Raw genomic sequence first — 25,294 nt, 5'->3', positions numbered from 1 at the left:
AGCAAAACAAATACAACATGAAAATGTGGGCATAAGGACACACAAGATGTAGCCTGTAAAACCTCAGGAACTTGTATATAAAAGCTGAAAAAATCCCAATACAACAATATGGTAGAGAGGTCATTTGGTAGAGCAGAGTTTACAGTATGTGGTCTGGACATTAATGGAAATGGCATTGAAAAGTACTTCCTGATAGGATTCTCTTTGTTTTCCTGAACAAAGTTCTTAAGAGGCGACTTAAGAGTGGCTTTATTTATTATTATTCGGCATTTGTGTGGCTGGCAAAGGGGGAGGGGACAGGAACAAAACACACCCAAGATTTGATTTCATTGTCATTTCCTTTGTGTAAACCAGGGGTCTTGCAAACTGTCTGCTATGCCCCCTCAAGGACTGACAACTTGTCCCAGCCATGTTCCCAGTCACGGTGTGAGTCCCCTGGACAGTGGGCTCAGTGTGCTCCCAGGATCCCAGCTGTTGGCCCAACACAGGACTCAGCAACACAATAAGGTGGGATAAACGCCAAACAGATGTTACCGGCCCCCACCTCCCACTCTGTGCCCCCCCCCACATCTATTGACAGAAAAGGCAGGCTTTTTCGATCTCTCTTGCATTTCAAAGGCGAGGTCAGGGTTTGGGCTCAGAGGTCAGCTGGATAGTTGCTCTGCTGAGGTGATGCTGTTAGACACTTTATGAAGGTCGCTCCGTGAAATAACTAGAGGAGTGCAGCTGAGGCCTTTATACATGTAAACATGCATAGCTTTACTTTAGACAGTTTGTCTGACCTCTAGGGGGAGTAAAATGAAATCACAAGGTGACCCAGCTAACTCATAATGTGTGTGTTTTTAAATATGTGTCCTTTTTCCTCTGCTTGTGTGTACAGTTCTGTTTGGGCGTGACTATGGGACATTCACCCTTTATGCTTGAAAAGTGACCTAGACAATTAAATAATTATCAAAACAGTTGTTGATTAATAATGGAATAATAATGTAATTATCGTTTCATCTCTGATCTCCACCCTTACATCATTGAGAATTCATGAAAACGTTCTCTGTAAATATAATGATGGACTTGCCATAGAGGCTCTGTGGTGTTGCACAGGTTAATTATTAATCACACTGGTCATCAGTATGCCAACCTCGTTTCCTGCTCCCTCACTTTCTTTTTCCTGCTTTTTCCACAGGACCATTGAGTTGCTTTGGAGCTGGATGGTGATCTGGACTCCCCGGTTTATATTCTTTCACAGAGCAGAGGTCAGCGGCAATCAAACACTGCCACTTCGTCTCATTCAGCGCACAATGCTTGCGCTTCTGTGTTACTTGTAGCTGCTGTTGGCTGGAACATGTGAGCCAGTAAACGAAAATCTGAGATGAAATAGATCAACATTTTGTCCCCTCATTTAGATAGGAAGAACGGCCCTTGGGCTTCTTTAATGGGCTCCCAGAGGAGGCTTTTATTTATGTATTCAGTTGTGCTCAGCTTTGCCTCTTCCTGCTCCATTCCTCTTCCTCTTTTTTTTTTTCTTTTTTTTTTCAAGTAGGACACTCGGTTTCCCCGGCAACTAGGGCTCCAATTGCCCAGCCAGCTGCAGATTAGTTCAGCGGTCGGGGGGTTGGGGGGGTAGAGGGATGGGGGGTGATGATGGAAAATGGAGAGGGAGGAGAGAGAGAGAGAGAGAGAGAGAGAAGAGAGACACAGGGAGGAAGGGAGAAGGAAGGGGGCGGGGGTGGGAGGCATGAGGGAAGGAGGGGTGGGAAAAGTTTGAGAAGGGGAGAGAGAGAGAGAGAGAGCCAGGCTCATTGAGAGATAGGAGCCTGAATGAGTGAGTGTGTGTTTGAGAGCCGAGAGTGGAGAAAGAAGCTGTAAACATTTTAGCCCTCAGGCTGGATGGGAAGGAGGGATCTCCCCGACTTGGTGCTTTTTTCAAACTTTTTTTGTGCGCCTGGAGCCGAACTCGGTGTCTTTCTCGGTGTGTGTGTACGTGGGAGGTGCAGGCAGGGGCTATGCAAAGTGAGAGAAGTCGGAGGCAGGGATAGGGGTGTACAGACTGTGGAAGAGAGAGCGAGCGATAGAGAGAAAGAGAGAGAGAGAGAGAGAGAGAGAGGGAACTAAGGCAAACTACTCTGAAGGAAAGGAACCATGCAAGTGGATGCTGTCTTCTGCGGGGTCAGGTTACGCAAAATGAGAAACTACTCCAAGAGCACTTCATCAGGGCTCACTCAGCTCAGAGAGGTAATGTGAAGAGAAAAAGAGAATGCGGCAGTGTGTGTGTGTGTGTGTGTGTGTGTGTGTGTGTGTGTGTTTTCTTATTTTTCCTGTGTAGTTTTTAAGATGTTCTCAAAAACTAAGTAGTAAAGGTGGAGTAAAAGCCATGTTTTCTATGCACGAGCATGTTGTTTATATGCCCTTTAATTGATATGATTGAAGTGAACCAAAATGAATCTGAAAGTCACTTGTGTTGCTTAAGGATCCATATTCATACATGTGTGTCTTCTCACATATTCTCTGCAGTTTAAATGTACATGCTTGCATGTGACCTTGAATGTGTCGGCATCCATGTGTGCATCCGTGTAGCTAATGCTCGTCCGTGCTCATTTGAAGTAAATGGATGTTGGATGTGGTTTTGTCTATGTTTATCTGAGCTGTATTTCACTCAGCACTGCTTTGGCTTTAGTTAAGGCATGCCTGAACATTGCTCAAGTACCCAGTCTCAAACTGCCTGCACCAAGTCCATTACTGCTGTCCACAAGAGACTTGTCTGTACCTAACCGAAGTATCTGACTACATGTGAACACACACACACATGATTGCTGTCAGCTCTAATGTGCTTATTAAAAGACAACAAAGTGTAGATAAATGATGTGGTAACCGTTTGGATCACAGTCAGAGTGAGCATTCAAACCATTACATTCCTAACCGGCTTGTTGAGGGGGAGAGAGAGAGAGAGAGAGAGAAAAGAGGAGAGGATAAGTGAGATGAGCATTCTTCACTCTGAACAAAGGCACCTCTTCATGCACAGTCCCAGCGCCTGTATTGTTGTGATCAGGCAGGCAGCGGTGGAGGCCTCCTCAGGGAGGACAGAGAAGTTCAGGTGGCTCCAAAAAAGTCAGCTTTTCTGATTAGGAATTTTGCGGTTCCATGACCAAGCGTTATTGACAATTGGCTTGCAAAGTTTTACATTGTACCTGTGATCACACACACACACACACACACACACACACCTGTGGTCATACCCAGGTAAAATGGACAGACAAAAAGGAGTGATAAGAGTGAGGGATGGGTTCAATAGTTGGATGAAAGACCTAAGATTTAACTTCATGACACTTTTTACATGTTCTGATTAAAACATCTTAAAGTGAAAAGTACTCTGATGCGCAGAAAGTGCTGCATTTTGAATTTCCAGCAGCGGCAGTAGTAGTTTGTTCGGAATATATGGACAAACAGGACAATAAGCACGAGCATCAACGAACGTAGTGGCTAAACAGACACAGAAAACTAAACAGACGAATGGATGAAACCGCAATGTTTACTTATTAACAAAGACAAATGTATCAAACCGGAGTTGATACTCTGACTGGTAAATACACCATGTGGAGTTTTTAGCCTGCAAACAAATTTGTTTATTTTTCTCATCAGAATGCACCGTTAAAGCGTACCAAAACATCTTGAGTGCATTTCCTACCTCATAAAACATTTGTGAAGTTTTTTTAAATGACTCACAAGACCAACTTTTTCTCTTTCTATCTAGCTATCTATCTATCTCACTGCCATCAACTGACAATATGTGTATCGGCAGGAAACGGACAAGTTTTACACTCATTTCTTTTATACCCCTTCCTTTATGGGTGGTTCAGACTGCTTATTTACTAATTGGGCAAGTTAATATGGCCTGACTCAGTCAACTGCAGTTTTCCAGCTGAATGTCCATGTTCAGCACTGCCCTCTGCAACAAAATCTGTCCTGTGTCACCCATTTGTTTATGGAATGCATGTATAACGTGATACAAACAACGTGGTGACTTTTTTTTCCATCAAAATATTGCTCTGTGGTGCCACTAGGGGTCAAAAACATCCACAGTGAGCTTGTCTGTGTACCCTTGTATGTTGGGACTCAGCCACATCACTTCATGTTAGACAGCACATCCTCTTTTGCAGGTCAGATCCCAGCGCAACAGGAATGTCCTCCGTATCCTGTAAGCACTGACCTTTAGGAGATGGTTATCAATCAGCCAGCTTAATCCATCTCAGCAGTTTCCTTGGGCCATTCAGTTCGGGCTGCTGGGCAATCATTAAAATCAAGATAAAGATCAATGGAAGACTGGGACATTTGATTTAACATGCTTGATTATAATAGCAAGTGAAGTGTTTGATTTGGGACAACTTTCTGTACTTGCAGCTTAAATTCATTTTTATTTTGCCAAAAAAAAAAAAAAAAAAAGAACAGCTTCAGCATGTCAGCAAGAGTTTTACTGCCCACAAATCAACATTCCTCTCCTGTCTTGTTTCTGTCTGTCGTTGTATTTACTTAACTGGGTAAGGCTGAGAGTTTATTGAATTGAGACAGGCCGAACAGGCTGAATCTCTGGTGCTGTGAGGAGAAGGTTTATGGACTTGGAGATAAAGAGATGGGGACTGTGTGTCTGCTGGTCAGCAAGGATGTAATAAGTGGGTTGCAATCTTGTAAAGAGTCTGTTCTATTGAGCCACTGTGCGTGTGCGTGTGTGTCTGTTACTAGTGTTACTATCCTGCACACAGTGGTCTGTCAGATTGGGTCAGATGTTTACGTTGTGAGTCAGAAGCAGAGGCTAACTGTCTGCAGGACTGCTGTGCAAAACAATGTGCACTGTGGTGGAAAAGAGGGTATTTGTGACCTTGTATTCATCACTCAGCATATTCACACTCTCAGTGCCTAAGTCTTCCTCTCTCTGTGACTCATTTTACTGTCAGCCACACACTCATTCATTCTCAGAACATTTCCTCTTATTGGATTTTTCTCTTTTTTTCTTCTTCTACACCGAAATATTGGCACTCATGACATTCTCACTCTTTTCACTCTCTGTGACTCATGATTTCTAACACACACTCTGACAAAAACACACACTGACAAATCAACGTATGCAAGACAAGAGGTTTTAGATCTGCTCAGTGGAGGTTAATGGAATTTTTTTATTGGTATGCATGCTTTGTAAGGGGAAAAAAAACAAAACTCCTGGGAAGTCAAACACCAGATGTTTAATATCGTGACAAGTCTGTCATCTCTCACAACCCGAATCTCAGCTTGTTGCTTTTTTCTTGGATGTTGAAGTGCAGAAAATTGGTCTTGAAGATTGGTATGACTCACTAGAGTGCTGATTCGTCCAGGAAAACAGTGTTTTGCTTCACATTGATGCTATGGACCCAGTTTACAAGAAAGTTAACTATTAGATGCCTGGTTTACATACCAACATGTTTTACATTTTGTAAAAAAAATGGATATGTGTGTGTGTGTATGTTTATAAACACATTTCTGAGCATATATGTGGCTTATTTGTTTACATATCCAGTAGTCTGCATACATATTTCTGTTGTCATGTAAGAAACTTGATAACCTTGATGAGTAGTCATGGTTCAACTTCATCTGATCAAATTTTCCTCAGGGGGTTGACAATGAATTGCATGTGCATAGTGTGTTTGTATTTTTGCATGTGTGTGTGTGTGTGTGTGCTAGAGGATACAGCCAGTGGCTTCTGTCTCCTCTATTCTTCTCTGCTCAGGAAAGTGACAGCAGGACTTTGGGAGGTTGTAGCCCATCCACCCCTCCTCTCACAGGAACTGGCTTTTGACAGGCACGCCACAGGGTTGCCTGCCACTTAAAGACCCCACCGCGCCAAATCTCCTGCTGTCCCCGAGCTGCCGTTGTTGCCACAGTGACAGGAAAGAATGTGTCCTGTAGTGGTGGTGAAAGAATTCCTCCTCTTGTTTCAGAGATAAGGTGGGGGGCGCGGGGGGTTATTGTCTGTGATGTTGCAAGATGGCCATGGGTTTAATCATGATCAAAAACAACCCCCTCCTCACACACTCACACACGCCACACACACACAGAGGCATGGATAATGCATACCATCTTCGACACCAGCAACCTTGCCCTTGCAAGAGTTAAAGCAACACGCATACATACATGCATACATGCATGGATAATGCATACCACCACACTGGATACTGGAGGCATTGACCCAATTGGCAGCTAGCCATGATTTTTTTCATTAGATGACACACACACACACACACACACACATATATATATATATGCACACACTTTCTCTCATAGCCTTGCAAGCTGTTGCTCTGTTTGGCATTTTCATTGTGCTAAATGTCTTGAGTTGTATGTAAAAAGAAATGAGACCATGGCTTGGTAGAAAGCTGTTGTTGCGATTCTAATTGGGACATTTAACACGACATGGCAGGCTGAATCCCCGTCCCGCTGCGTTGTTTACACAGACTACAGCAGAGCTCAGTCTGGAGAGAGGGCTGAAGACGGAGGCAGCTACACTTTGATGGCAGGGTGTTAAATGTGTGCTGGGAGAATTATCGCACAGCTAGCCGATGCTGTTGACACGCTGATGAAGATCATCCAAAAGCCCAGTGTTTTCAGCTTGGTTTGCCTTTGCAGCTTGTGCCCATTGGCAGCGTGTGGCGGTGGCATATGGCTGACACACACACGCACACACACACACTAGAACGTATACAAGCACACGAAAGAAGGCAGGCACAGACAGACTCAAAACACAGACATGGAAATACAGACCACAGCACGCACAGACAAACTTGGATACAAACACATGCCCGAACATATTTGAACATCTACTGTACTTGCACGTGAACATGCATGTATTATTTACTGAACATCCCCAGTTGGGAAAAGAAGTTGTATGTGTGTGTATGTGCTGTTGTCTGGAAAGGATTGCGTCCATCTGGGTTCAAAGTGTGACTCTAATGTGGCTGTACAGCTCGCTGATTTAGGCTTGGGTTGCCATGTTATAAAGGGCATTCCAAGCAAAATGGGAAAAAGTTAGTTTAGTTATGTGCAGTGTGTGTGCAATGTTCTCTTCTCTTCTCTTCTCTTCTCTTCTCTTCTCTTCTCTTCTCTTCTCTTCTCTTCTCTTCTCTTCTCTTCTCTTCTCTTCTCTTCTCTTCTCTTCTCTTCTCTTCTTGCAGCCATGGCTGAGAACGAGAAGAATTTTGTTTACCTGTCAATTTAGGGATCCACTCTATAATGAGAATTAAAACAATGTCTGGATGTTCATCCAGGTCTAACAACTTAATGAGTAGATACTCCAGTCACAGTGCAGACACAGAGGAGCTTTGATCATACCAAATCATATCTAAACACTGTCTCGTTAAGTTTTAGAGCAGGGAAAATAGTATTTATATTTTTATTCTGTCTCCAGTGTAATGATGGCTGCAATAATCTCGTGCTTTATTACACTGCTATAATGTATGATGTCACATTTTATCTCCTGGGCCTGGTTTCAGTTTATGTCTGTCCTTTCTTGTTCTGTACAGATGTTCAGTTTGGGTAGGAATATGCTCAGTTACATTACAAAACTATTCATTTTTGCATAAATATATTTTTTTCCTCATTATGTTGTATATTTATGATATAATGATCAACTAGATCAACTGAGATGTTGATTTTCAAAGTTAAGTTCTCTAGTAACTTGAAGTGCAGTGAAACTGAAACTAAATGAAAAAAAAAATCACTATATTACTACATTAACTGTTTGTTGGTTAAATTGTTTAATAACTCAGTAATGTGCAGCAACAGCAACCGACATTGAATGGAGATGCAAAAAAACAAAGCAAACAAATGAGATACATCTTGCCTGAGTCCAGACGTTTGAATTAGCCCACCAGAGTGTAAGGAGCTGACATTTCAGTCTGATATCAGGCAAAGGTGTGCCTGCATACACAACCTGCTCACTGACTGTCCCTCAAGTGTGATGCAGTTTCTCTGCTAACTGCTAAAATTCAAACTACAAAGCATATTTACCATGCGTTGAGTCCAATTTGTCCTGAGCTACTTAAAGGAGATCACAATGAAAACACGCACCCTTAAATTAGTTTATTTTGTCTTGGTGTATTAGTGCTAAATACCCTGCTTCAGTTCACTCTGTTTTTTGTCCAGTGGCGGTCTTGGCCCGGGCTCACAGTGTGTCGGACGCAGGGTGTGTGCAGGTCAGAAATGTCAGCTCTGACTTTGACTCTGGAGTTTACTCTCCGGAAGAGCACTTTCCCAAGCTCTCGCCTTGCTTGGCTCCCCTGAGGATTGGCGGGTGAATTATAAAAATCTGTTTCTGTGCAGGCATGCAGAGGAGCAGGGGAGCAGGGATGGGACGGGGGGGCTCTGGTGGGAATTGTCAAGCGGAACCCTTAAATGTGAAGGGGGTGGGTGGAACCAGGAACGAGAAAGAGATGAGAGGATTTTGGTGTTGGAACTCAGCTAAGAGACTGCAACTTGGAGGAGAAATTTGATCTGAAGCCCAGCAAATAACGAAGCCAGGTTATTGTTAAAAGGAGGCTCACTCATTGCTGTACGTTCACTGTGGCAGTGCCTGTTTTAGAGACCATTAGCCTTTTGACATTGTGTGTCACCACTAGCTGTAAATACTGCTCACTGTATGGAATATTCTTTTTCCCTGTGAACAATGTTGTATTCAATGACATGTCCTCATGGGCCTGTAAAATCCAGGCCCTTTGGGCATTGTTAACAGCAGGTATTAATCTGTTAGACACGCCACGTCTGTCTTCTGTTGTTTAAGGGCATGGTGAAACATAGTACAGCTGTGATTGCAGATGATAGAAGTCGTGTGTGTCTATCACCTGGTGAATCACCTGTGGCTGTTTGTAAATTACCCCATCCACTGAAATGTATCACTGCCTGCCAAACAGCAAGGCTGCTTGCCAGGAAGAGCTCCATGGATTTTTTTTGTTTGGAGAGCTTTCCTGTCAATGGCCTTACTTATCTGTCAGTGATGATTTATGCTTACTGAAACCACAGGTCTCCAAACACAGGTGCATCTAGACCCAGGGCTTGTTTCATATTGTCGGATGAGTCTATAACCATGCTAGTGGCTCTGTGAAATTGTGCTTACCCACAGCAGTGGATTGAGCTAAATGCTAATGTCAACAAGCTCCCAATGACAATGCAAATACTGACATTTTGTGTACCAAATTTTGTAATAGGTCAGTTTTACTCGCAGGATAACCAAAGACATTAAAATACACAATCTCTAAACCATAAATGTGTGTACAAAATTTGGTGTAAATCCGTCAAGTGGATAGAAATCTTGACTAATATTGACTCATTTGACTAATGATGCAAGATTAAAAGTCAATGGATCACCAAAGTATATATGTTTATATCGTATAAGTATATATCGTCAAGTGAAGCTGGAAATCTGTAGAAATTGTCATAGCAATCAATCCAGTAGTTGTCAAGATAATTCAGTCTGGACCGAAGTGGTGGACTGACCCAAGCGGTACCAGCGCAGCTCCTGTGTAAAGTTGCCGTGAATGTCGGATCAACTGTTTCAGAAAGTAAATCCGCCTTCCTCATTTCCAACGAGAGCATTTCTTTGAAGCATATAAGGCTTTAGTCATCACAGAATCTTACAATGTTGGCTGAAGTTGGAGTAGCTTTTCAGCTGCACATGTACCAAATGTGGATTTTTGGCTTTGACAGAGGCGCTGTTGGATAGTCCACAGTGAGAGCCGTTTAAAAACGAGCCCTGGGATGAGTTGGCGTGGGCACTGGTCTGTGGAGCCAGAAGAGTAATTGGGAGCAGACTAGTGGTGAGTCAGGAGCTTTGCTGATGGGAGCTGTCTATAGCTGTATTCAGACATACACTACTCCCGTGAACTCTTTCGCACATTACCCAAATGTGTGGATGTAAATGTCTAAATCAGTTGACATTAACTGGACTTTACCCTGCCAGCTCTATAGTACAAAGTCTGTGTAATGCCTGACTGTGTGACTAGAGCAGATCATCGTCTGCAGAATTCACATGGGTGAATGGGCATGACATATTGATGAATGCTTTCCACTCTGTTGTTGATATTGCGGATATCTAAATACATGTAGTACTGATACCAGCACAAAGACAGCCATCATTGCGGGATGAGTCCTCCTCCTGTCCACTCAACTCAGGTGCTAACCCTCACCTGAACCAAACTCAATATTATTAGTAGGCTAGGTAAAAACATGTCTGACACGATCAGTCTACTGTTGTTTGTTACATGTTTGAAAGACAACAATGTGCTGGTTTCTGATTCTGATCTGACAATGTCCTGAGTTTATATGAGAAAGTGGCTTATCTGTGGGGAGGAGGGGCTGACATGTCTGTGGAAGGAAGGACAGATGCTCTGACTCTGCAAGGAGATGTAACATGACACCCGCTCACAGATGGGGGATAGAGAGAGAGATTTGTTTGCTCTGCCTCCAAGACAGAGTCCTCCTCCTCCTCCACTTCTGGTTCTCTTCTCATTGGGAAGATCTTGTCTTTTGTCAGGAGAGACTTCCCTTCTTTTCACTGAGCTGGTTAAGGCCTTTTTTTATACTTGTTGGTGAAAAGTAAAAGTCATTGTTGAGATAGAAGAATTCATTTAGAATCTGATTTTCCATCAGGTCAGTCTGGTTTTATTTTTATTTTTTTTTTAACTCTGTGCACAAAAACTTCCATAAGTCTTTTTCAGTTATACTCAGTTATACTCAGTTATAATTTTTACCATTGATCTGACCAACAGTGTCAAAGCTCCAGACATCTATTTCTAGAAGGTCTTATCACTTGAAAGAGTTTAGTGCATCATTAGCCTGCAAGTCGCACCATTTGCAGTCAGTGGAATGTGGAATGGAAGCCACAAACTCCAAAGGGAAAGGGAGACTTTCCCCATTAAAAACCTGCGGTTAAACTCTTACAGGGTGGTCATTTGTTAGCTCTGACAGGTGGAGCGAGTGAGGGGAACTTTAAGAGAAGGATTTCGCTGAGTTTGTCTGGAGTTTTCCTTCCGTTTGCTGCCATTTTGACCTCGCCATTTTGATGGTCAGAACTCAAGTTCCTACTGTACAGAGTGAATTCAGCAGTTCTGCAAAAGTCTGATGACTTCTGCTCAGGAAGCCACAGGAGGTCATACACCTACTTCCTGCTAGTCACATTACTTCATTCACATTACTACTTCCTGTCAGTTTGTGTGAACAAACACAAAGCAGAAAATAACTATTCATGTCATGCATAAGAAACCTTCTAAATGGTGTTGCAGTCTGTCTGTTTGCTTATGCACCATAATTACATCCGTGGTGGCTTTCTCTGTGGGCCTAATTATAATTAAGGTTTGTTTATACATTTTCTGAGGTAATATTTTGGCCCATTCTTCCAACTCTCAGCGGGTTAGATGTCCCGGTTATAAACTACAGCCACAATAACAAGAAATGCTATATGTGTGTGGCGTTAGAAATACAACAATGGAGTTGTGTTATATTTAGAGTGGATTGATAAGCAAAAGAACAAGCAGGGAGAAATTAATTGTTTGTGGTATCCCGCATCAGTTCCTGTCTGGTTCTGCGGGTAACCCAGTTTTTATACTGTCTCACATCCATCCTCTCCTAACAATGGAAGGAGCAGGGGGAGGGGGGAGTAGAGGGGCAAGAGGGCACAGCACAGTGGGGCTGGAGGTCTCTTTGTGGGTTTGTGGGACAGGACACTGGGCAGTGGGATGGCTTGTGCATGCAATATGTTTGTCAATGTGTGCGCGTGTGTGTGCTTGTCTTTTGGCCCTAAAGACCAAATGATGATAGCCATCTTTACCACTGTACATCATACAACGCAGATCCCTGTGGTCTGTGGTTGGTCATAGAATGCAAGCACAAGGAAAGCCAGCCGATGGAAGAGAGATCTGTGTGATAGAATGACAAAACAGACGGATAAAGAGATCACAATAAGACGGAGGGAAGCCTGACATGCAGGAAATATGGATTCAATGGCTGTGCGGCTTATTGTAACATGCTTTCTGGTTGTCAGTTGCATGCACCGGGAGGTACACACAGACACACATAGTCATTGAGTTGGCCTGTTTGGCTTGTGTCCAAGGCCTTGCTATGAAATCAGCTTGGGAAAGCAGCAGGGGCCCTGAACAGGACACAGAGACAGAATAAGAGAAAGAAAAAGAGAGAGGGAGACTGCAGAGCCCAGATAAAATTCCATTGTTTATTTGCCTGAGCCTCTCTTTCCCTCCCCCTCTCCATACATCTCTTCCTTCACCATCAACCCTTCCTATTCTGCTTCTTCAGAAACCGGGCAAAAGCCTGTCAAAGCCTAGCAGGTCAAGGTAGCATGTCAGTCATTGAGAATTCCCCATACGACACAAGCCAAGCACTTCATGCCAGATCTGGCAACCCTGCAGTGCTTGAAACTAATTGGCCATACATAAATAACCTCTGCTCCAGATCAGCAGAAGGTAAGACATGGTACAGTTAAGTATTAAAAACCAAGCCCCCGCCGTCCTTCACTACCTCCTCCTTCGTACTTTTCTCCCCGCAACTTCAAGACTGAGTGGAAATGAAAGAGAGAGAATGAAAAGGAGAACTAAAAGAGTGAAGAACGGAGAAGAAAAAAGCCGCCAAGTTTGCCAGAAAGAGCTGGCTAAATTTGCAGTGGTGCGTTAAATTGATCGCAGGCGACGCTTTGGCACACTCTGTAGTGAGCCAGATTTGTATGGGATAGGGTCCTTAACTTTTTTCTTTGCAATATACAGTATATAATTCCGATTTTGAGCTATCATGCTCCCTGTAGTTTATGGGCTGCCTTTTTTTGGTTGCTTATTTTGTATGACCCCATGTCCTGATAACCGTGAAATGCAGTGTGGGCTGTTAGCGACTTTGCCCTTTTTAGGTATTTGGAAATGACAAAGAGAAAAAGACAGCAGTATGGGAAAGAACAAGCGAGGGATGATGATGTCATGGTGTTAGCAGTTTCTGTAGGGCTGGACAGAGGGATGGAGGGACAGAGGGATAGAGGAGAGGATGAAATCTTTATGAGAAGCAGCTGTTGGGGAGAGGCGGGCAGGCAGGCCTCCAGAGCACTGAAGCAGCAGTCAGCCAACAGCTCGCTGACAACAGCTCAGAGGCCCGATAAAGCTCGTTGCAAACACTGACAACACCACCTGCATACAGAGTGACAGACCTAATCCAACTCAAACGGCAAAATGTCCCCTGATTGTCACCAAATTAAAGCTTATAGATAATATGCAGAGCTCAGGCTGCTGGGCTTGCAGTACATTGTTGGAAATCATGGAGCCTAACAAGCACCAAGACCAGGCAACCAAAAAGACTGATTGATAATATGACAAATATAACTACTAGATATTCTACACGGGCGGCACGGTGGTGCAGTGGTTAGCACTGTCGCCTCATAGCAAGAGGGTTCCAGGTTCGAATCCCGGTCTGGGCCCTTCTATGTGGAGTTTGCATGTTCTCCCTGTGCCTGCGTGGGTTTTCTCCGGGTTCTCCGGCTTCCTCCCACAATACCAAAAACATGCACATTAGGTTAATTGGCTACTCTAAATTGCCCCTAGGTGTGAGTGTGTGAGTGTGTGGTTGTTTGTCTTTGTGTGTTGGCCCTGCGATTGACTGGCGACCAGTCCAGGGTGTACCCCGCCTCTCGCTCGTAGTCAGCTGGGATAGGCTCCAGCCCCCCCGCGACCCTGACGGATAAGCGGTATAGAAAATGGATGGATGGATATTCTACACTTGCATTGCACTGCTCTGTGAAAAGTATTAGAGATAGTAATAACATTTTACAAGAGGATTCACACAAGTGCTGTTAACAGAACTGCTTGAGTAACAGCTCATCTAGGAAACTTTGGTGTGTGTGTGTGTGTAATCACATTGCTATTTAACTGAAGAAGTCTACACTGATTCATTAATGTACCTCTGTGAATCCAACAGTCCGAGAGTCATATATGGACGGATGTGTGTGCTGCTGAGCAATCTGCATGCTGGCAAACACACTGCACACAAGTGTGCCACGTCTTTGTGAATCAGGGATTCATTTACAGCTCTATGACCAGACCCCAGCAATAGATAGTATTTTGTTTACACAGTGTGCCAGATGTGTGCAATTTGGAGTCAGTGTAGTGACCTATTTTGTGCAGAGTGGTTGAGCTGCTGATCTGACCTGACACCTGGGGAACCTTTGTCTAAGAGCCAGTGGGGAAGAGAGTATACGGTCTGTCGATGTGAGGTCTGAGAGTTACACTAATCCTAATTTTTTTTGTAACTTTTGATGGGTGCAAATGCGTGCAACATCATTAATGTCTTCCAGTACGGACTGTCTGAAAAAGTGCACCACTGGCATCGTATTTAAAATACTATTTACTTCGACAAGTTGACAAGTACAACATGGGCTAAGGGGTTTGAAAATACAGTGCTGAGTCATCCTTTAATAACCACTCTTTCAGAAGTTAAACACCTACTAAGCACTTTTGATGCAGGTATTGCATGGTCACTCTCTTAGCCCCACGTGTGGTAAAAACAACAACACTGCTCACATTTATAAACCCCCTTTATTCATGTTCTTCTCTTTCTATTCTACTGTATAATCCTATTTGTTACAGCAAGACAACACCGTGCTTTAGCCATTAAGTCTAAACAAACAACATCCCTCTCTGACTATGTCAGTGCTTGTTTATAAGAATCATTCCATAGCTAGATACCCAATGTCCATCCGCTGATAGAAATCTCCTGCAGGGTTTGTTATGCAACTGATGCTCGGCTCTGATGCCCTGCCTCTGACCCGACTGCTGCTATCTCTATCAAGTAAAGGGCTTCAAGGTATTTAGGACTGTGTGCTGTTTACTGAGCACCCGCCAGTTTCCATCTGGCCAGGTTATCCTTTATGAAATATATTTCTGTAATGGTTTTTATCTGAACATCATTAGGCAAATAATAGAATTAAAAGTACAAAAATCCTTAAATCTATAGTGTTTTACTGGACTTTTCAAAATGAAAAGGTATAAATATGACTTCAGACATCAAACAGAAGAGAGTTATTTTGATTTTAACACACTTTCTGCTGCCATCATCTCCATGCAGCAGTTTTTCACCCAGCTGCTGATGAACGATACCACTTCCGCTGCAGCAGTGTCCACATCTTGTCACGCCACACAGAGCTAAGGCTGAAGGGGGCAGGGCAGGTGGAGATCTGTCGGGTAGCTGTTTCCCGTGATGTTTTTATTGGCCCCAGCAGATGGCTTCCCTCAGCCTCTGCATTGTTATGGTGGCCATCTTGCTCTGGCTGTCAGGGTTAACAATAGTTGCCAGTAGCTGTGGGAGACAAAAGCCTTCGCTGCTCTAGAAAAAAAGTTTCCTCAGTAACCAAATGCTGTAAAACTGGCAACGCTGTCAAATTTACTGCCCTTACAAGATGCGAAGACAGTACTGCTTGTCAGGTTCAGACAAGTGCTGGGAAGCACTGTTTTTGTATGAGTCAGGTTTGAGTTATGCTCAAACCAAGTAAGTCAGAATTGTGTGAAAATACCAAATTACCATTTAAGGCACTAAAATCTCTACTGAACAGCACTTTCTGCTTTGGCCTTGGTACTCCAAATAATGAAGTGAAACTGCCTAAAAGCCTTCACTGTTTTCACAGCGCAACAGTATACTTGTATTATTCTTTGCAATATCCACTTTCCTCTTGAGTTTTGACAACCCTTGTCTCCCCAAACCCCCCTCTTTTCTTCGATTTGCTCGCTCTTCGTATCTCCCATCTTTCCTCTCCCCCATGATATGCAACACCCTTCCCAACCCACAAAAAAATTAAAATGTAAAACTAGCAGGCTCTATACATTCTTTATAGTCCTTGTGGCCCACCTCTCTTTCCATGCAGGATTTCTGGTCTTCATTTCTGTGTTGGGTTTTAGTAAGGAGAAAAGAATCAGGAGGGGGAGGAAGGAAAAAAATTGGTTGATGTTTCCCCTCAAACATGTGACCCCTGCTCAGCTCACAGCTGAAAATAATTTGGGCCTACAGGCCTGTAGATGGCTGACACAAACCCTCCTCCTCCTTCTCACTCTGGGGGGCTAGGCTGATGGGGGGCCCAAAGACAAAGCCGAGGAGGGCTGCGAGTTGAGCTGTGACCAAAACTAGATGCTCAAAGATGACATATTGTGCTTTCAGTCTTCTTTTTGTGAGTCTGGACTGCAACTTTTTTATGCCCTGCCCATTTGTTTTTTGATTCTGGAAGAGGAAAAAAACAAAACCCAGAATCATTCCAGAATACTGGACCCAGAGGGCCAATTATGTTGTTAGTTCATGGAAGAGCTCAGCTATTTGGCTGCAAGTTTTTATGTAATCTACCGAAATTGAGGCTTTTTGAGACTTGCCTCATTGCCAGTTGGGACAACAATTTGAGGAATTCAGCTGAATTAGGCTCACATTCCCTACATAGGCAAGGGGGTCGGGGTGGGTGGGTGTCAGGGTTGGCTAATGTAGGTTTGCTGGGAGAGGATTGGAGGGGGGTCTGGGCCAGGCAGTGCTCAGGAAATGTTTAACGGCCTACGGATACCCTAAAGTATCCCCACACATCTGGTTGAAGTCACCTATGCACACATTCAGAAGTTGGTCTGGAGTGAGGGCAGTTTGTGCAGAATGTGCAGATCTATGTAGATGTGTTTTTATATGAGTCTGCTTTTTTATGTGTGAATACCTGCCAACAGGAGTTAGCCCTGACCTTCTGTCCTCTTTAATGTTAACCACATCTGTGCTAGACAGAGGCTAGGCCCTCCTGCACCATGCCAGCTCTCTTGCAACTTTTTGGGTAAAGTCAGTGTGTGCTGTGCAGCTCTCATTTGATGTCACATACGGATGGTCTTGCAAGGCTCCAACAGGATCTGGTTTCATCATGCTTTGACAAATGGACCAGGTTTCAAACTGTCTGAGCATGTCCTCTCACACTCTCCTTGGCACTACTCGTCTGCAATAAACAACAGAGGAAAATATGTAGCACTGAAAGACACTCGGTACATTAAGAGAGTTATTTTGTGGAATGAAAAGAGAGTTTGCTGAGAGGATCTGAAGTGCAAAAACAAAATGTGTGTGCAGTATTTATCTTGAAAGCACTCCAAAAATCTGCTCTGGCACGTGCAAAAAGTCAAGATACTGAGTGATGACCTAAAAACAGTTGAACTGAGTGCCCTTTTCTTGCTTCCAGCTACCACTCATGTTTTCTTAATGGAGCTTAATTATATTACCATGTTTTTACTATATTATAGAAGTTTTCCATAATGCCACATGGGTGCTGGAACTCAGTGTGTGTTTGTGCCTGTTGGTTTTCAGTTGTCAAAGCTTTATTTCACGCTAAATCCTCCAATTATTAATCAAGCGGGGATTTTCAATTTTGATGGTAGGCTGTGCGACCTGTGAGGTCTGTTTCTCTGCAGTTTGGTTCAGAAATGAGTTTCGTTAGCCACAGAAATGAGAGGTTTGAGTTATTTGGTTTGGTAGTTTACATTCACACACTACAGTTAGAAAAGTTTCCCTGAGGGAGTCTATAATTTGTCTTCATATGTATGTCTGCCTATTTTTGAGTATCATCTTTAGTAAAAAAAAATGTAAAAACCCCCACAAGCCGGAATATTCTCAACTCTCTAGATTTCTGCAACAATTTGACTTTTGTAACTTCATGACCAAACTGAAATATGGGTCTTCTTTACATTCACGTGTTTCAACAAGCTTTTAGTATTCACAAAAAAACAAAACAAAAACACCCAGTGTACAGTAGATATTATATACATTCTGCTAACTGACTGTTGCTGCCTTTGTGTGACTGCAGGATGCCAGCTGCTAGCACCATGACCGGTGGAAGGGCCCTGCTGCTCTGTACGAACACTGACAACTGTATCTACCAATCAGTCAACGGGTAGGTGTCTTGAATGTTGATCAAATACTTTTCATTTTTCTGATTCAGTATAATAAGTGTACCAGTGATTAAACTGTCATATCATGTGAAATCAGATCAGAGCATTTTTTTAAAATTATCTCAGATCAGGCCTGAGATTGGAATTTTTCATAGAAACTTAGCATTATAAAAGGTGAGGTGTGAGGTGGTCATTTGGAAAGCCCGATGAGGTCTATAACATCACATTAAATGTGGGGTCGAAATTTTGGGGATTTTTACTGACAATTAATATACCTTCGCTTTTGCTACTTTAGATATGCTGGAGGACACATGAGTATGAGTGAGTGAGTGCCATTTGACCTGCCAAGCCGTAGAAAAACACATTTTTTCAGAAATGGAAGTGAAACTTTATTTTATCTGATGGTCACTGAGATTTCAGCGGGGACTTTGCAGTGGGGAAAAATACCTCTGAAACAAGCAGATCTTCCAACTGGTGCAGGATGTGATCTGTATAACAATAGCTTTGCCTGAGAGCAGGGCAGTGTGGCCATCTGGCATCTGGATACTGTTACACCTGCTGTCACTGTCTGCCTCTATGACCAGTCTGCATGGTCCCTTCTGTCATTCTTGCAATATTCATTAGTGTTATTTAGATTATAATGAAGGGATTTTAGCTAGTCCCAATAAGAGGGATTCTCCAGTGGAAGACTTACTACTGTAGTTACCGTTGCTCAAAAGCTCAATACGTTTCTCTTGGCGATGTTTATCAAAAGTGGATGTCATTAAAAGAAGGTAGTTTGGTCTCTGTTTTATTTATCCTCGCCCATTTCAAACCTTTATCCTGATCCTGTGTTAGCTCAGCTGGTCAGAGATGCTATTGTGCCCTTGTACCCCCTTCCCTCCTTCCGCCCTCAGTGCCTCAGTGACCCTTGTCTCCATGCTCCACCCATCGTTGGCTGCGGGTGATAGACAAGCTTTCCATGCTGCCAGTTTTTTAATTATGTCTCTCAGTCTCTCTTTTTCTGTTGTTTTTTAGATGGGGGAAGCACACTATTAATATCTTACTCCATCTGCTCCACTTTTTAGTGGAGCTCCTTCATTCAACCCCCCCCACCCTCCCGTTCTCCTTTACTTGGCTTTTCTATTTGACCTAGTTTTCCCCCTCTGTTGCTTCATGCTTAATAAAAACTGCTGTTTCAGCTGAGGGATATGAAAAGAGAAAGACAGGAGGGGGGAGGTTATAAAACCCAGAGTAATTTGGAAGATAATTGTTTGATTTCCTCGTTGGTCGTAGTTACAACATTAAGTTTTTTTCTTTTCTTTAATGGCCTCCAAGGAAACTTCAGAATCAGTAATTTCCTCAAGAGATTTCCTCTGGATTGCATGACTGTTGGTTTTCACATCCAGCAATGTCACCAGAAGTCACCCAGCAAGGCCACGTTTCCTCTGTTTGTTGGAAATTCAATCATTTGATAAATGGTTCCTTAGCCAAAACTGAGTTTTGAGGGTCGAGAAAAGGAAAGAAAAGATGCACATCTTCCCTCTTCTGTGTAAACTTTCATCTTCTCTCCATAAATAGCTGTGTGTGCATGTGTGTGTGTGTGTGTGTGTGTGTGTGTTTGTGTGTGTAGCTTGTAAACTTTGACCCAGAAACCCAAAGTTCAACCAGTCATGACCCAGTAATCTTCCAGTAGTGACTCACAGCTAAAACAGCGGCACCAAACTGAGCTCTTTTAGCTGGACTCCTTGTTTATCCCATAAAACAAAGATCTATTTTAATGTTAAAGTAAGTGCTCACATTGCATGGGCAACTGTAAGAGCTATTAGGAGCACAATGCTTGGCAATGTATGCTGAAAGCAGCAACTGACTGACATTTCTAAGAAAATAATTGAGCTATAAATTATGGGAGCTGACAACAGTGTAATGTACTTTCTCGCTCAGTTTATCTGCTTTCAATTAAATGCACATTAGTTGGAGCAGTTGTTCAGTGGTTAGCACTGGCCTGACTCTTTGCATGTTTCCCCTGTTTGTTTGGTTTTACTTTTGTCCTCTGCTGAAAGTCCATCTTGTGATTGACAGGCAACCTTCCAGTCTGTTAATCTTAAAATGTGCCTCAGCTCATTTCTCCAAAAGAAGCAAATCAAGAACGTGCCAGTATCTTATTTTAGAACGATCAAATCATATATTTTGTCAATAATTACAAGTAACAATGTCAAGCACCATTTGCATTGGATGATGAAGCTTGTTTGGTGTGGATGTGTGAGATATTAATGTAATAGCAGTCTATTTTTCAGCATTTTTTGAACAAATTAACTCTTGAAGCTGAAATCAAGTTTCAAGCATGCATATTCACACCAAGTTTCATTTATTGTATCAGTGCTTTATAATGAGTTTTTGGGTCAGAAGTCATTTTTAGAGGAACTTGATTTGTATGCTATTTTCAAGTAATTTTTGCAGCTTGAGCAGTTTTCGTTAAATGCTTATTGTCACACTAGGTTTAATTTGTTAAGTTTGAATCTAATAAGTTTTGACAGATGCACTACCATGTGTTTTCATGCCTTTCCTTTTATTTTGTGTTGTCTGTTTGTAATTACTTGCTCTTTGTAAGGCCATGTGACACCTTTGGATGTATGACACTTGAATGAAAATCTTCATTTATTCATTTACAAGCATTTTTTTCTAGAATAAAAACATATTTTGCTTGTTTGGAACCCTCATAATTCATGAGACAGAATGTCAAGTATGTTTATTTTTCTGTGTCGTTCTTTTCTAGGCTCCAGTGCTGTGGCTTGAAGGTTGGGGAGGCTCCTTCGTCTGTGGTGCCCCAGCGCCAAGAGGTGTGTGGGCCACCAGGGGACAGGGACAGGAAGGACACCGCCTTGTCCACCAAGGGTCCCCTCTCCCCTGTACTCAGCCTGAGTGACAGCCCAGGTCCTCCTGATACCATGCTGGCTCAAAGGAGAGCCTCTACCACCGACTCGCGGGCTCCCAACATGGAGAATGGGCTGTGTGGCAAGCTGAACAACAACAAGAGCCAAGCTGGAGTCAAGACAGCCAGCATCCGCGATAAGATCTCACAATGGGAGGGCAAAAAGGAGCCTGTCCCGCTAACTTCTACAGGGACATGTCCGCTGAACATGACACAGAAGGAAGTTGAGACAGTGAGGAAAAAGGAATCCAAAGCTACAGAGGTCCAAAGAACAGATAGCAAGAGGTTTGTCAGCTGGGACAGACAAGACTCAGGGAAGGAGAACGTTGGAAAGCTGGGGGATTCGAGGTCTAAATCTCCAGAAGGCACAAACAAGGACAGGGAAGTAATCCTAGAGAAGGGATTTCGGGCACCCAAGCCAGCAGAACAACCCCAAGACAGGAAAAATGTTTTAACTCATGTTAAGAAACTGGAGAAGGCAACAAAGGAGGTTCCAGACAGACCTTCACTGGCATTTCCAGGGAATTACTTCTGCCCTCCTTCAAAGGAGGAACTGGAGGAAACAGAAAAGAGGGCCAACGAGCCCATTTTTGGGACTTTTGATGTGGTTCGTCCTGGTGGGTCACGAAGGAGGAGGGACGGGGATCCAGAAAACGTATACAGTGAGCCAGGTGCTCCATCTATAAACCCCGTACCTAAACCCCAGAGAACCTTCCAGCACCACACTCCCCCAACTACCCCAGCTTCAGGGCCCACCTTGGGGAAGGGAAGGAGGAACTTGCCCCCTTTACCCTCCATCCCTCCTCCACCTTTACCCACATGCCCACCACCTGGAGTTTGTAGGAGACCCTGGGCTGACAAACCCCGGGACAACAGTAACAGGTAGGAGAATGAGAAGATAACAGCCAAGATTAGTTTAACTTTAAGTTACCTATATGCAAACAAAAGTCTATGATCATGCTAGCAGCTCTGTGATGCTGTATTTTCGCACACCATTACTTTAAGCTAAATGCTAGTAAACTCATAATGACAATGCTAACACACTCATGTTTGGCAGATATGATGTGATATGATTAAATCAAATTTAGATTTGACCTGATGATGGCGCTACAAGAGTTGTTGTTATGATTCGTTTTGAGGGAAACATAAATGTTTCACTCTGTTTCGTTCAGAGTTGCTGAGACGCTTCACTCAAAATCAAAAATGTCAACTTCATCGTAGCGCTATAGGAAAAGTCAGGGAATCACCCAAAGTCAGCAGGGATAGTCCTCTGGAGACCGCGCCAAATTTCATAGCAATCCATCCAGTATTTGTTGAGATATTTCAGTGTGGACAACGCAGTTGACAAAGCAACCAACAGACTGATATTTGCCTGATATCCACTCTTGTGGCAGCAGATTTAACTGGTGATGTCTTTGTGTATCCTCTAACAACTATCAGCTAAACACTGAGGTGAGCAACATCTCCACATCTGCTGTAAATCAAAGCCGCCAGTGACATCATCCTGTTTCTAAATATCCCAAAGAATGAGCTCATTGGTCGGAAGTGAGGAATGTACACATCAACTTGACTCATTCCTCCTTCCAAATCTTAACTGGAAGCGGAGAGCAACAGAGCGGTGTGAGTCATGTCAAAGAGGCCCTTTGCTTTTTCAAAAATGTTAGCCTTGTCAGTGAAAAAGCTTTTTCAGCGTTAGAATCTCTAAATGTGAAAATGTGTTTAAATATAAAGTGTTATCCAGAATCCAAATCACTTATTGTGCCAAGAGCTATTAGCATGTTGGAATTTTCAAGAGTCTTTAAAGTAGTCCACGCGTTCAGATGGTTACAATCAAACAAACAAAACTCAGCAGGAATAATAAAAAAATGTGAACTCTGCAGTATTGGAGTACATCTATTCTTCACGTCCTCCAGTGGTCTGAATTCTTGTTTGGAGCTTGGCTTGGATCTCTTACATTCCATACCATATGTGGAGGCCTCAGTCTGCTCAAGTGTGCTGTGTCAAGCCCTTTGTTTGGCCAGGCTCTCTCTCTCTCTCTCTCTCTCTCTCTCTCTCTCTCTCTCTCTCTCTCTCTCTCTCTCTCTCTCTCTCTCTCTGTGAGTGTCCATTGCAGTGTGCATTTTTATGTGTGAACAACAGCTGAGATCTCAGTTTATTGTGTACACTTGGCTTCATCAAATGTCTTGCAACAGCTCTGCAATAAACCCTGTATTTGTAAAGTTCCTAGGAAAAATAAAGTGAATGTTAAATAAGACAAATGACGGATGGCATTAAAAAAAATCCCTCATTGCAGGGATGTGGTATTCTTTTGCAATGGATGTAGCAAGCTGTACCTAATAAAGTGGCACCATAGTTTAATTGTATGTATGTGCACGCAAGTGGGGACATATGAAACCACGGTTGCTTGTGTGCACTTCATGCTACTGGGCTTTAATCTTAGGCAATGATGAAACACAGATGTTGTCATTCAGATGTGGCAGCTAGAAAATGGCAACATCAGTTTTCCTGCTTGGCATGTCAAGCGTTTCTAAAAGCATCAACATGAGCGCACATTCCCTCAGATACATCCGTCAAAGCCCCTTTCTTCCTCTCTCTTCTTCCTTTGTGTTTGACGTGCAACTCTCCTAAATCTTTGTAATGCTCTGTCCACCAGGAAGTCGTATGAGTTTGAGGATCTTCTCCAGTCGACTACAGACAGCTGCAGGGTAGACTGGTATGCTCAGTCCAGACTGGGCCTAACACGCACTTTATCAGAAGAGAACGTCTACGAGGACATAATAGGTAAACAGTAAAGTAGTGCACTTTTGTTTTTTCTTGAACTGAGTGGAATCTTCTACAAGTGGATGCATCAGTGAAACTTTAAGTTCTGACAAGTTGTTTCAAAGTGTTTGAAAAAAGCTATGAACTTTTTAGGGTATAAAGTGGTTTGTATTTACAAAAACTGAAAAACATTGTTGAATATGGCACCGTAAGTTGTAAGTTGTCCTGTTTCCTACACCCTTCATACACTGCCTGACCTTTTAGTTAAAGTTCTCAAATCAGTGTGAGTCATAGAGTTCAGTCACAGAGGTGATGGGGAGGCCAAGATGTCTTTACTCTGCTTTGTTTTTTGGTGATCCCGTTTTAATTTAGAGCCATGCTGCTTCACTTTTATTAAAAATTATATGTAGAAACCTGACCTACCTACCTTCTTACTTTATTGTCCTCAGTGTTATGCCAACCCCACCTAGAGCCTGTTTAATTTCATAGAATACAATAGTGGCGTTGTGTGAGGTCATAGCTGAAGTTGGCTACTGTGATTGTCAGTGCAGCAGGGGGCATGTGGATGGCTTAGCGCCACGGGACATTACTGGCAATCGCTTCAATGTGTCTTTGGTTTTCCTCCCAGAAACGGGTATATAATGAATACCAATTACTCGCAACAAGCAAATTAAGTTTAATTATATTTGAATGATGCCACAGCTTATTTTTGTAGTATTTTTGTAGCTTCCTCCTTTCATATGGTCGCATTGTTCTTCAAAATGCTCAGGCATTGTTCACGAAAACACTCAACAGTGTCCCGTGGGTAAAGTAACTCAAAAAGCTCAAAAAGCAGCTGAGGGAGGCAGAGATATAGATAGTGTGGACACTGACAAACATTTGTTGTTTTCTTGTGGTCCTGTCATCGACCTCCGCTCGCATACCACGCTCTCAACACACTTTGAACACAGCATTTACACGTCTGATAGTGTTTTCAGACTGAGAGGAAAGCAACTATCACCACTGGATGTACTGTGACGCACGCCTCAATGACTGATACAAACTCACATGAACACGGCGGACGACACACGCAAACACACCGCAGAGATTAGTGTGACGCTGTCATCAGGCAGCAATGTGAAAAACAGTATGCTGATCCCTGGTTTTCTTCAGGGGCAGGGGGAGCGGGGGAACTGAGCGTCCTTCTTTATCCTCCGACTCCTACAGGTCACATCTGGTGGATGGATTTATAGAGCAGAGGAAAGATAGAGAGAGACAGAGACAAAGACAGAAAGAAACACAGGTTTCGGAAAATGAAACTTCCTCGCTCCTTATCTGCAGGGGAGTTACATTTAGCATTAACTGTGCAAGCATCTTATCTCAGTGAAATATGAGCTGGGTAAGCACACTGCTGCCTCTGGTAGCTCTCTGCACATCTGGAGTAAGAGTCGTCTGGCAAAACAGACATGAGTGATGTGGAAAAAGTGCTGTATTTGCTCTTTGGAAAGCTTGGATGAAGCTGTTGTGTAATCCAGGTGACACTGATTTGTTACTTTTGAAAAAAGATGTTTGTTTTTTTTCTTCTGAAGATCCTCCATCCAAGGAGAACCCCTATGAAGATATAGAGCTGGAGAGAAGCTGTTTGGGAAGCAAATGTGTTTCACCTGCCTCCTCATCTCCCATCCCTGACACGCCAACTAAG

General features: G+C 43.1%; 1 protein-coding gene across 2 annotated transcripts in view; it reads left to right on the top strand.

Moving 5' to 3' along the window:
- The first annotated feature begins 268 nt into the window (after window positions 1-268).
- Window positions 269-25,294, top strand: part of si:dkey-82f1.1 (DENN domain-containing protein 2A) — a 35,582-nt gene continuing 10,556 nt past the window's right edge. The window contains exons 1-6 of one of the 2 annotated variants that reach the window (XM_046395452.1): window positions 269-507; window positions 1,181-1,250; window positions 17,858-17,944; window positions 20,698-21,735; window positions 23,507-23,634; window positions 25,182-25,294. In XM_046395452.1, coding sequence (XP_046251408.1) covers window positions 17,859-17,944; window positions 20,698-21,735; window positions 23,507-23,634; window positions 25,182-25,294 — 1,365 coding nt within the window. In that variant the 5' untranslated portion in view covers window positions 269-507; window positions 1,181-1,250; window position 17,858. Of the gene's footprint in view, window positions 508-1,180; window positions 1,251-1,758; window positions 2,230-17,857; window positions 17,945-20,697; window positions 21,736-23,506; window positions 23,635-25,181 lie in introns of those variants that run through there. The other variant, XM_046395450.1, reaches the window with a different exon arrangement.

This window comes from Scatophagus argus, chromosome 7 (genome assembly GCF_020382885.2).
Source record: "Scatophagus argus isolate fScaArg1 chromosome 7, fScaArg1.pri, whole genome shotgun sequence".
Classification (NCBI taxonomy): Eukaryota; Metazoa; Chordata; class Actinopteri; family Scatophagidae; genus Scatophagus; species Scatophagus argus.
This window is presented reverse-complemented; position numbering and strand designations above follow the sequence as displayed.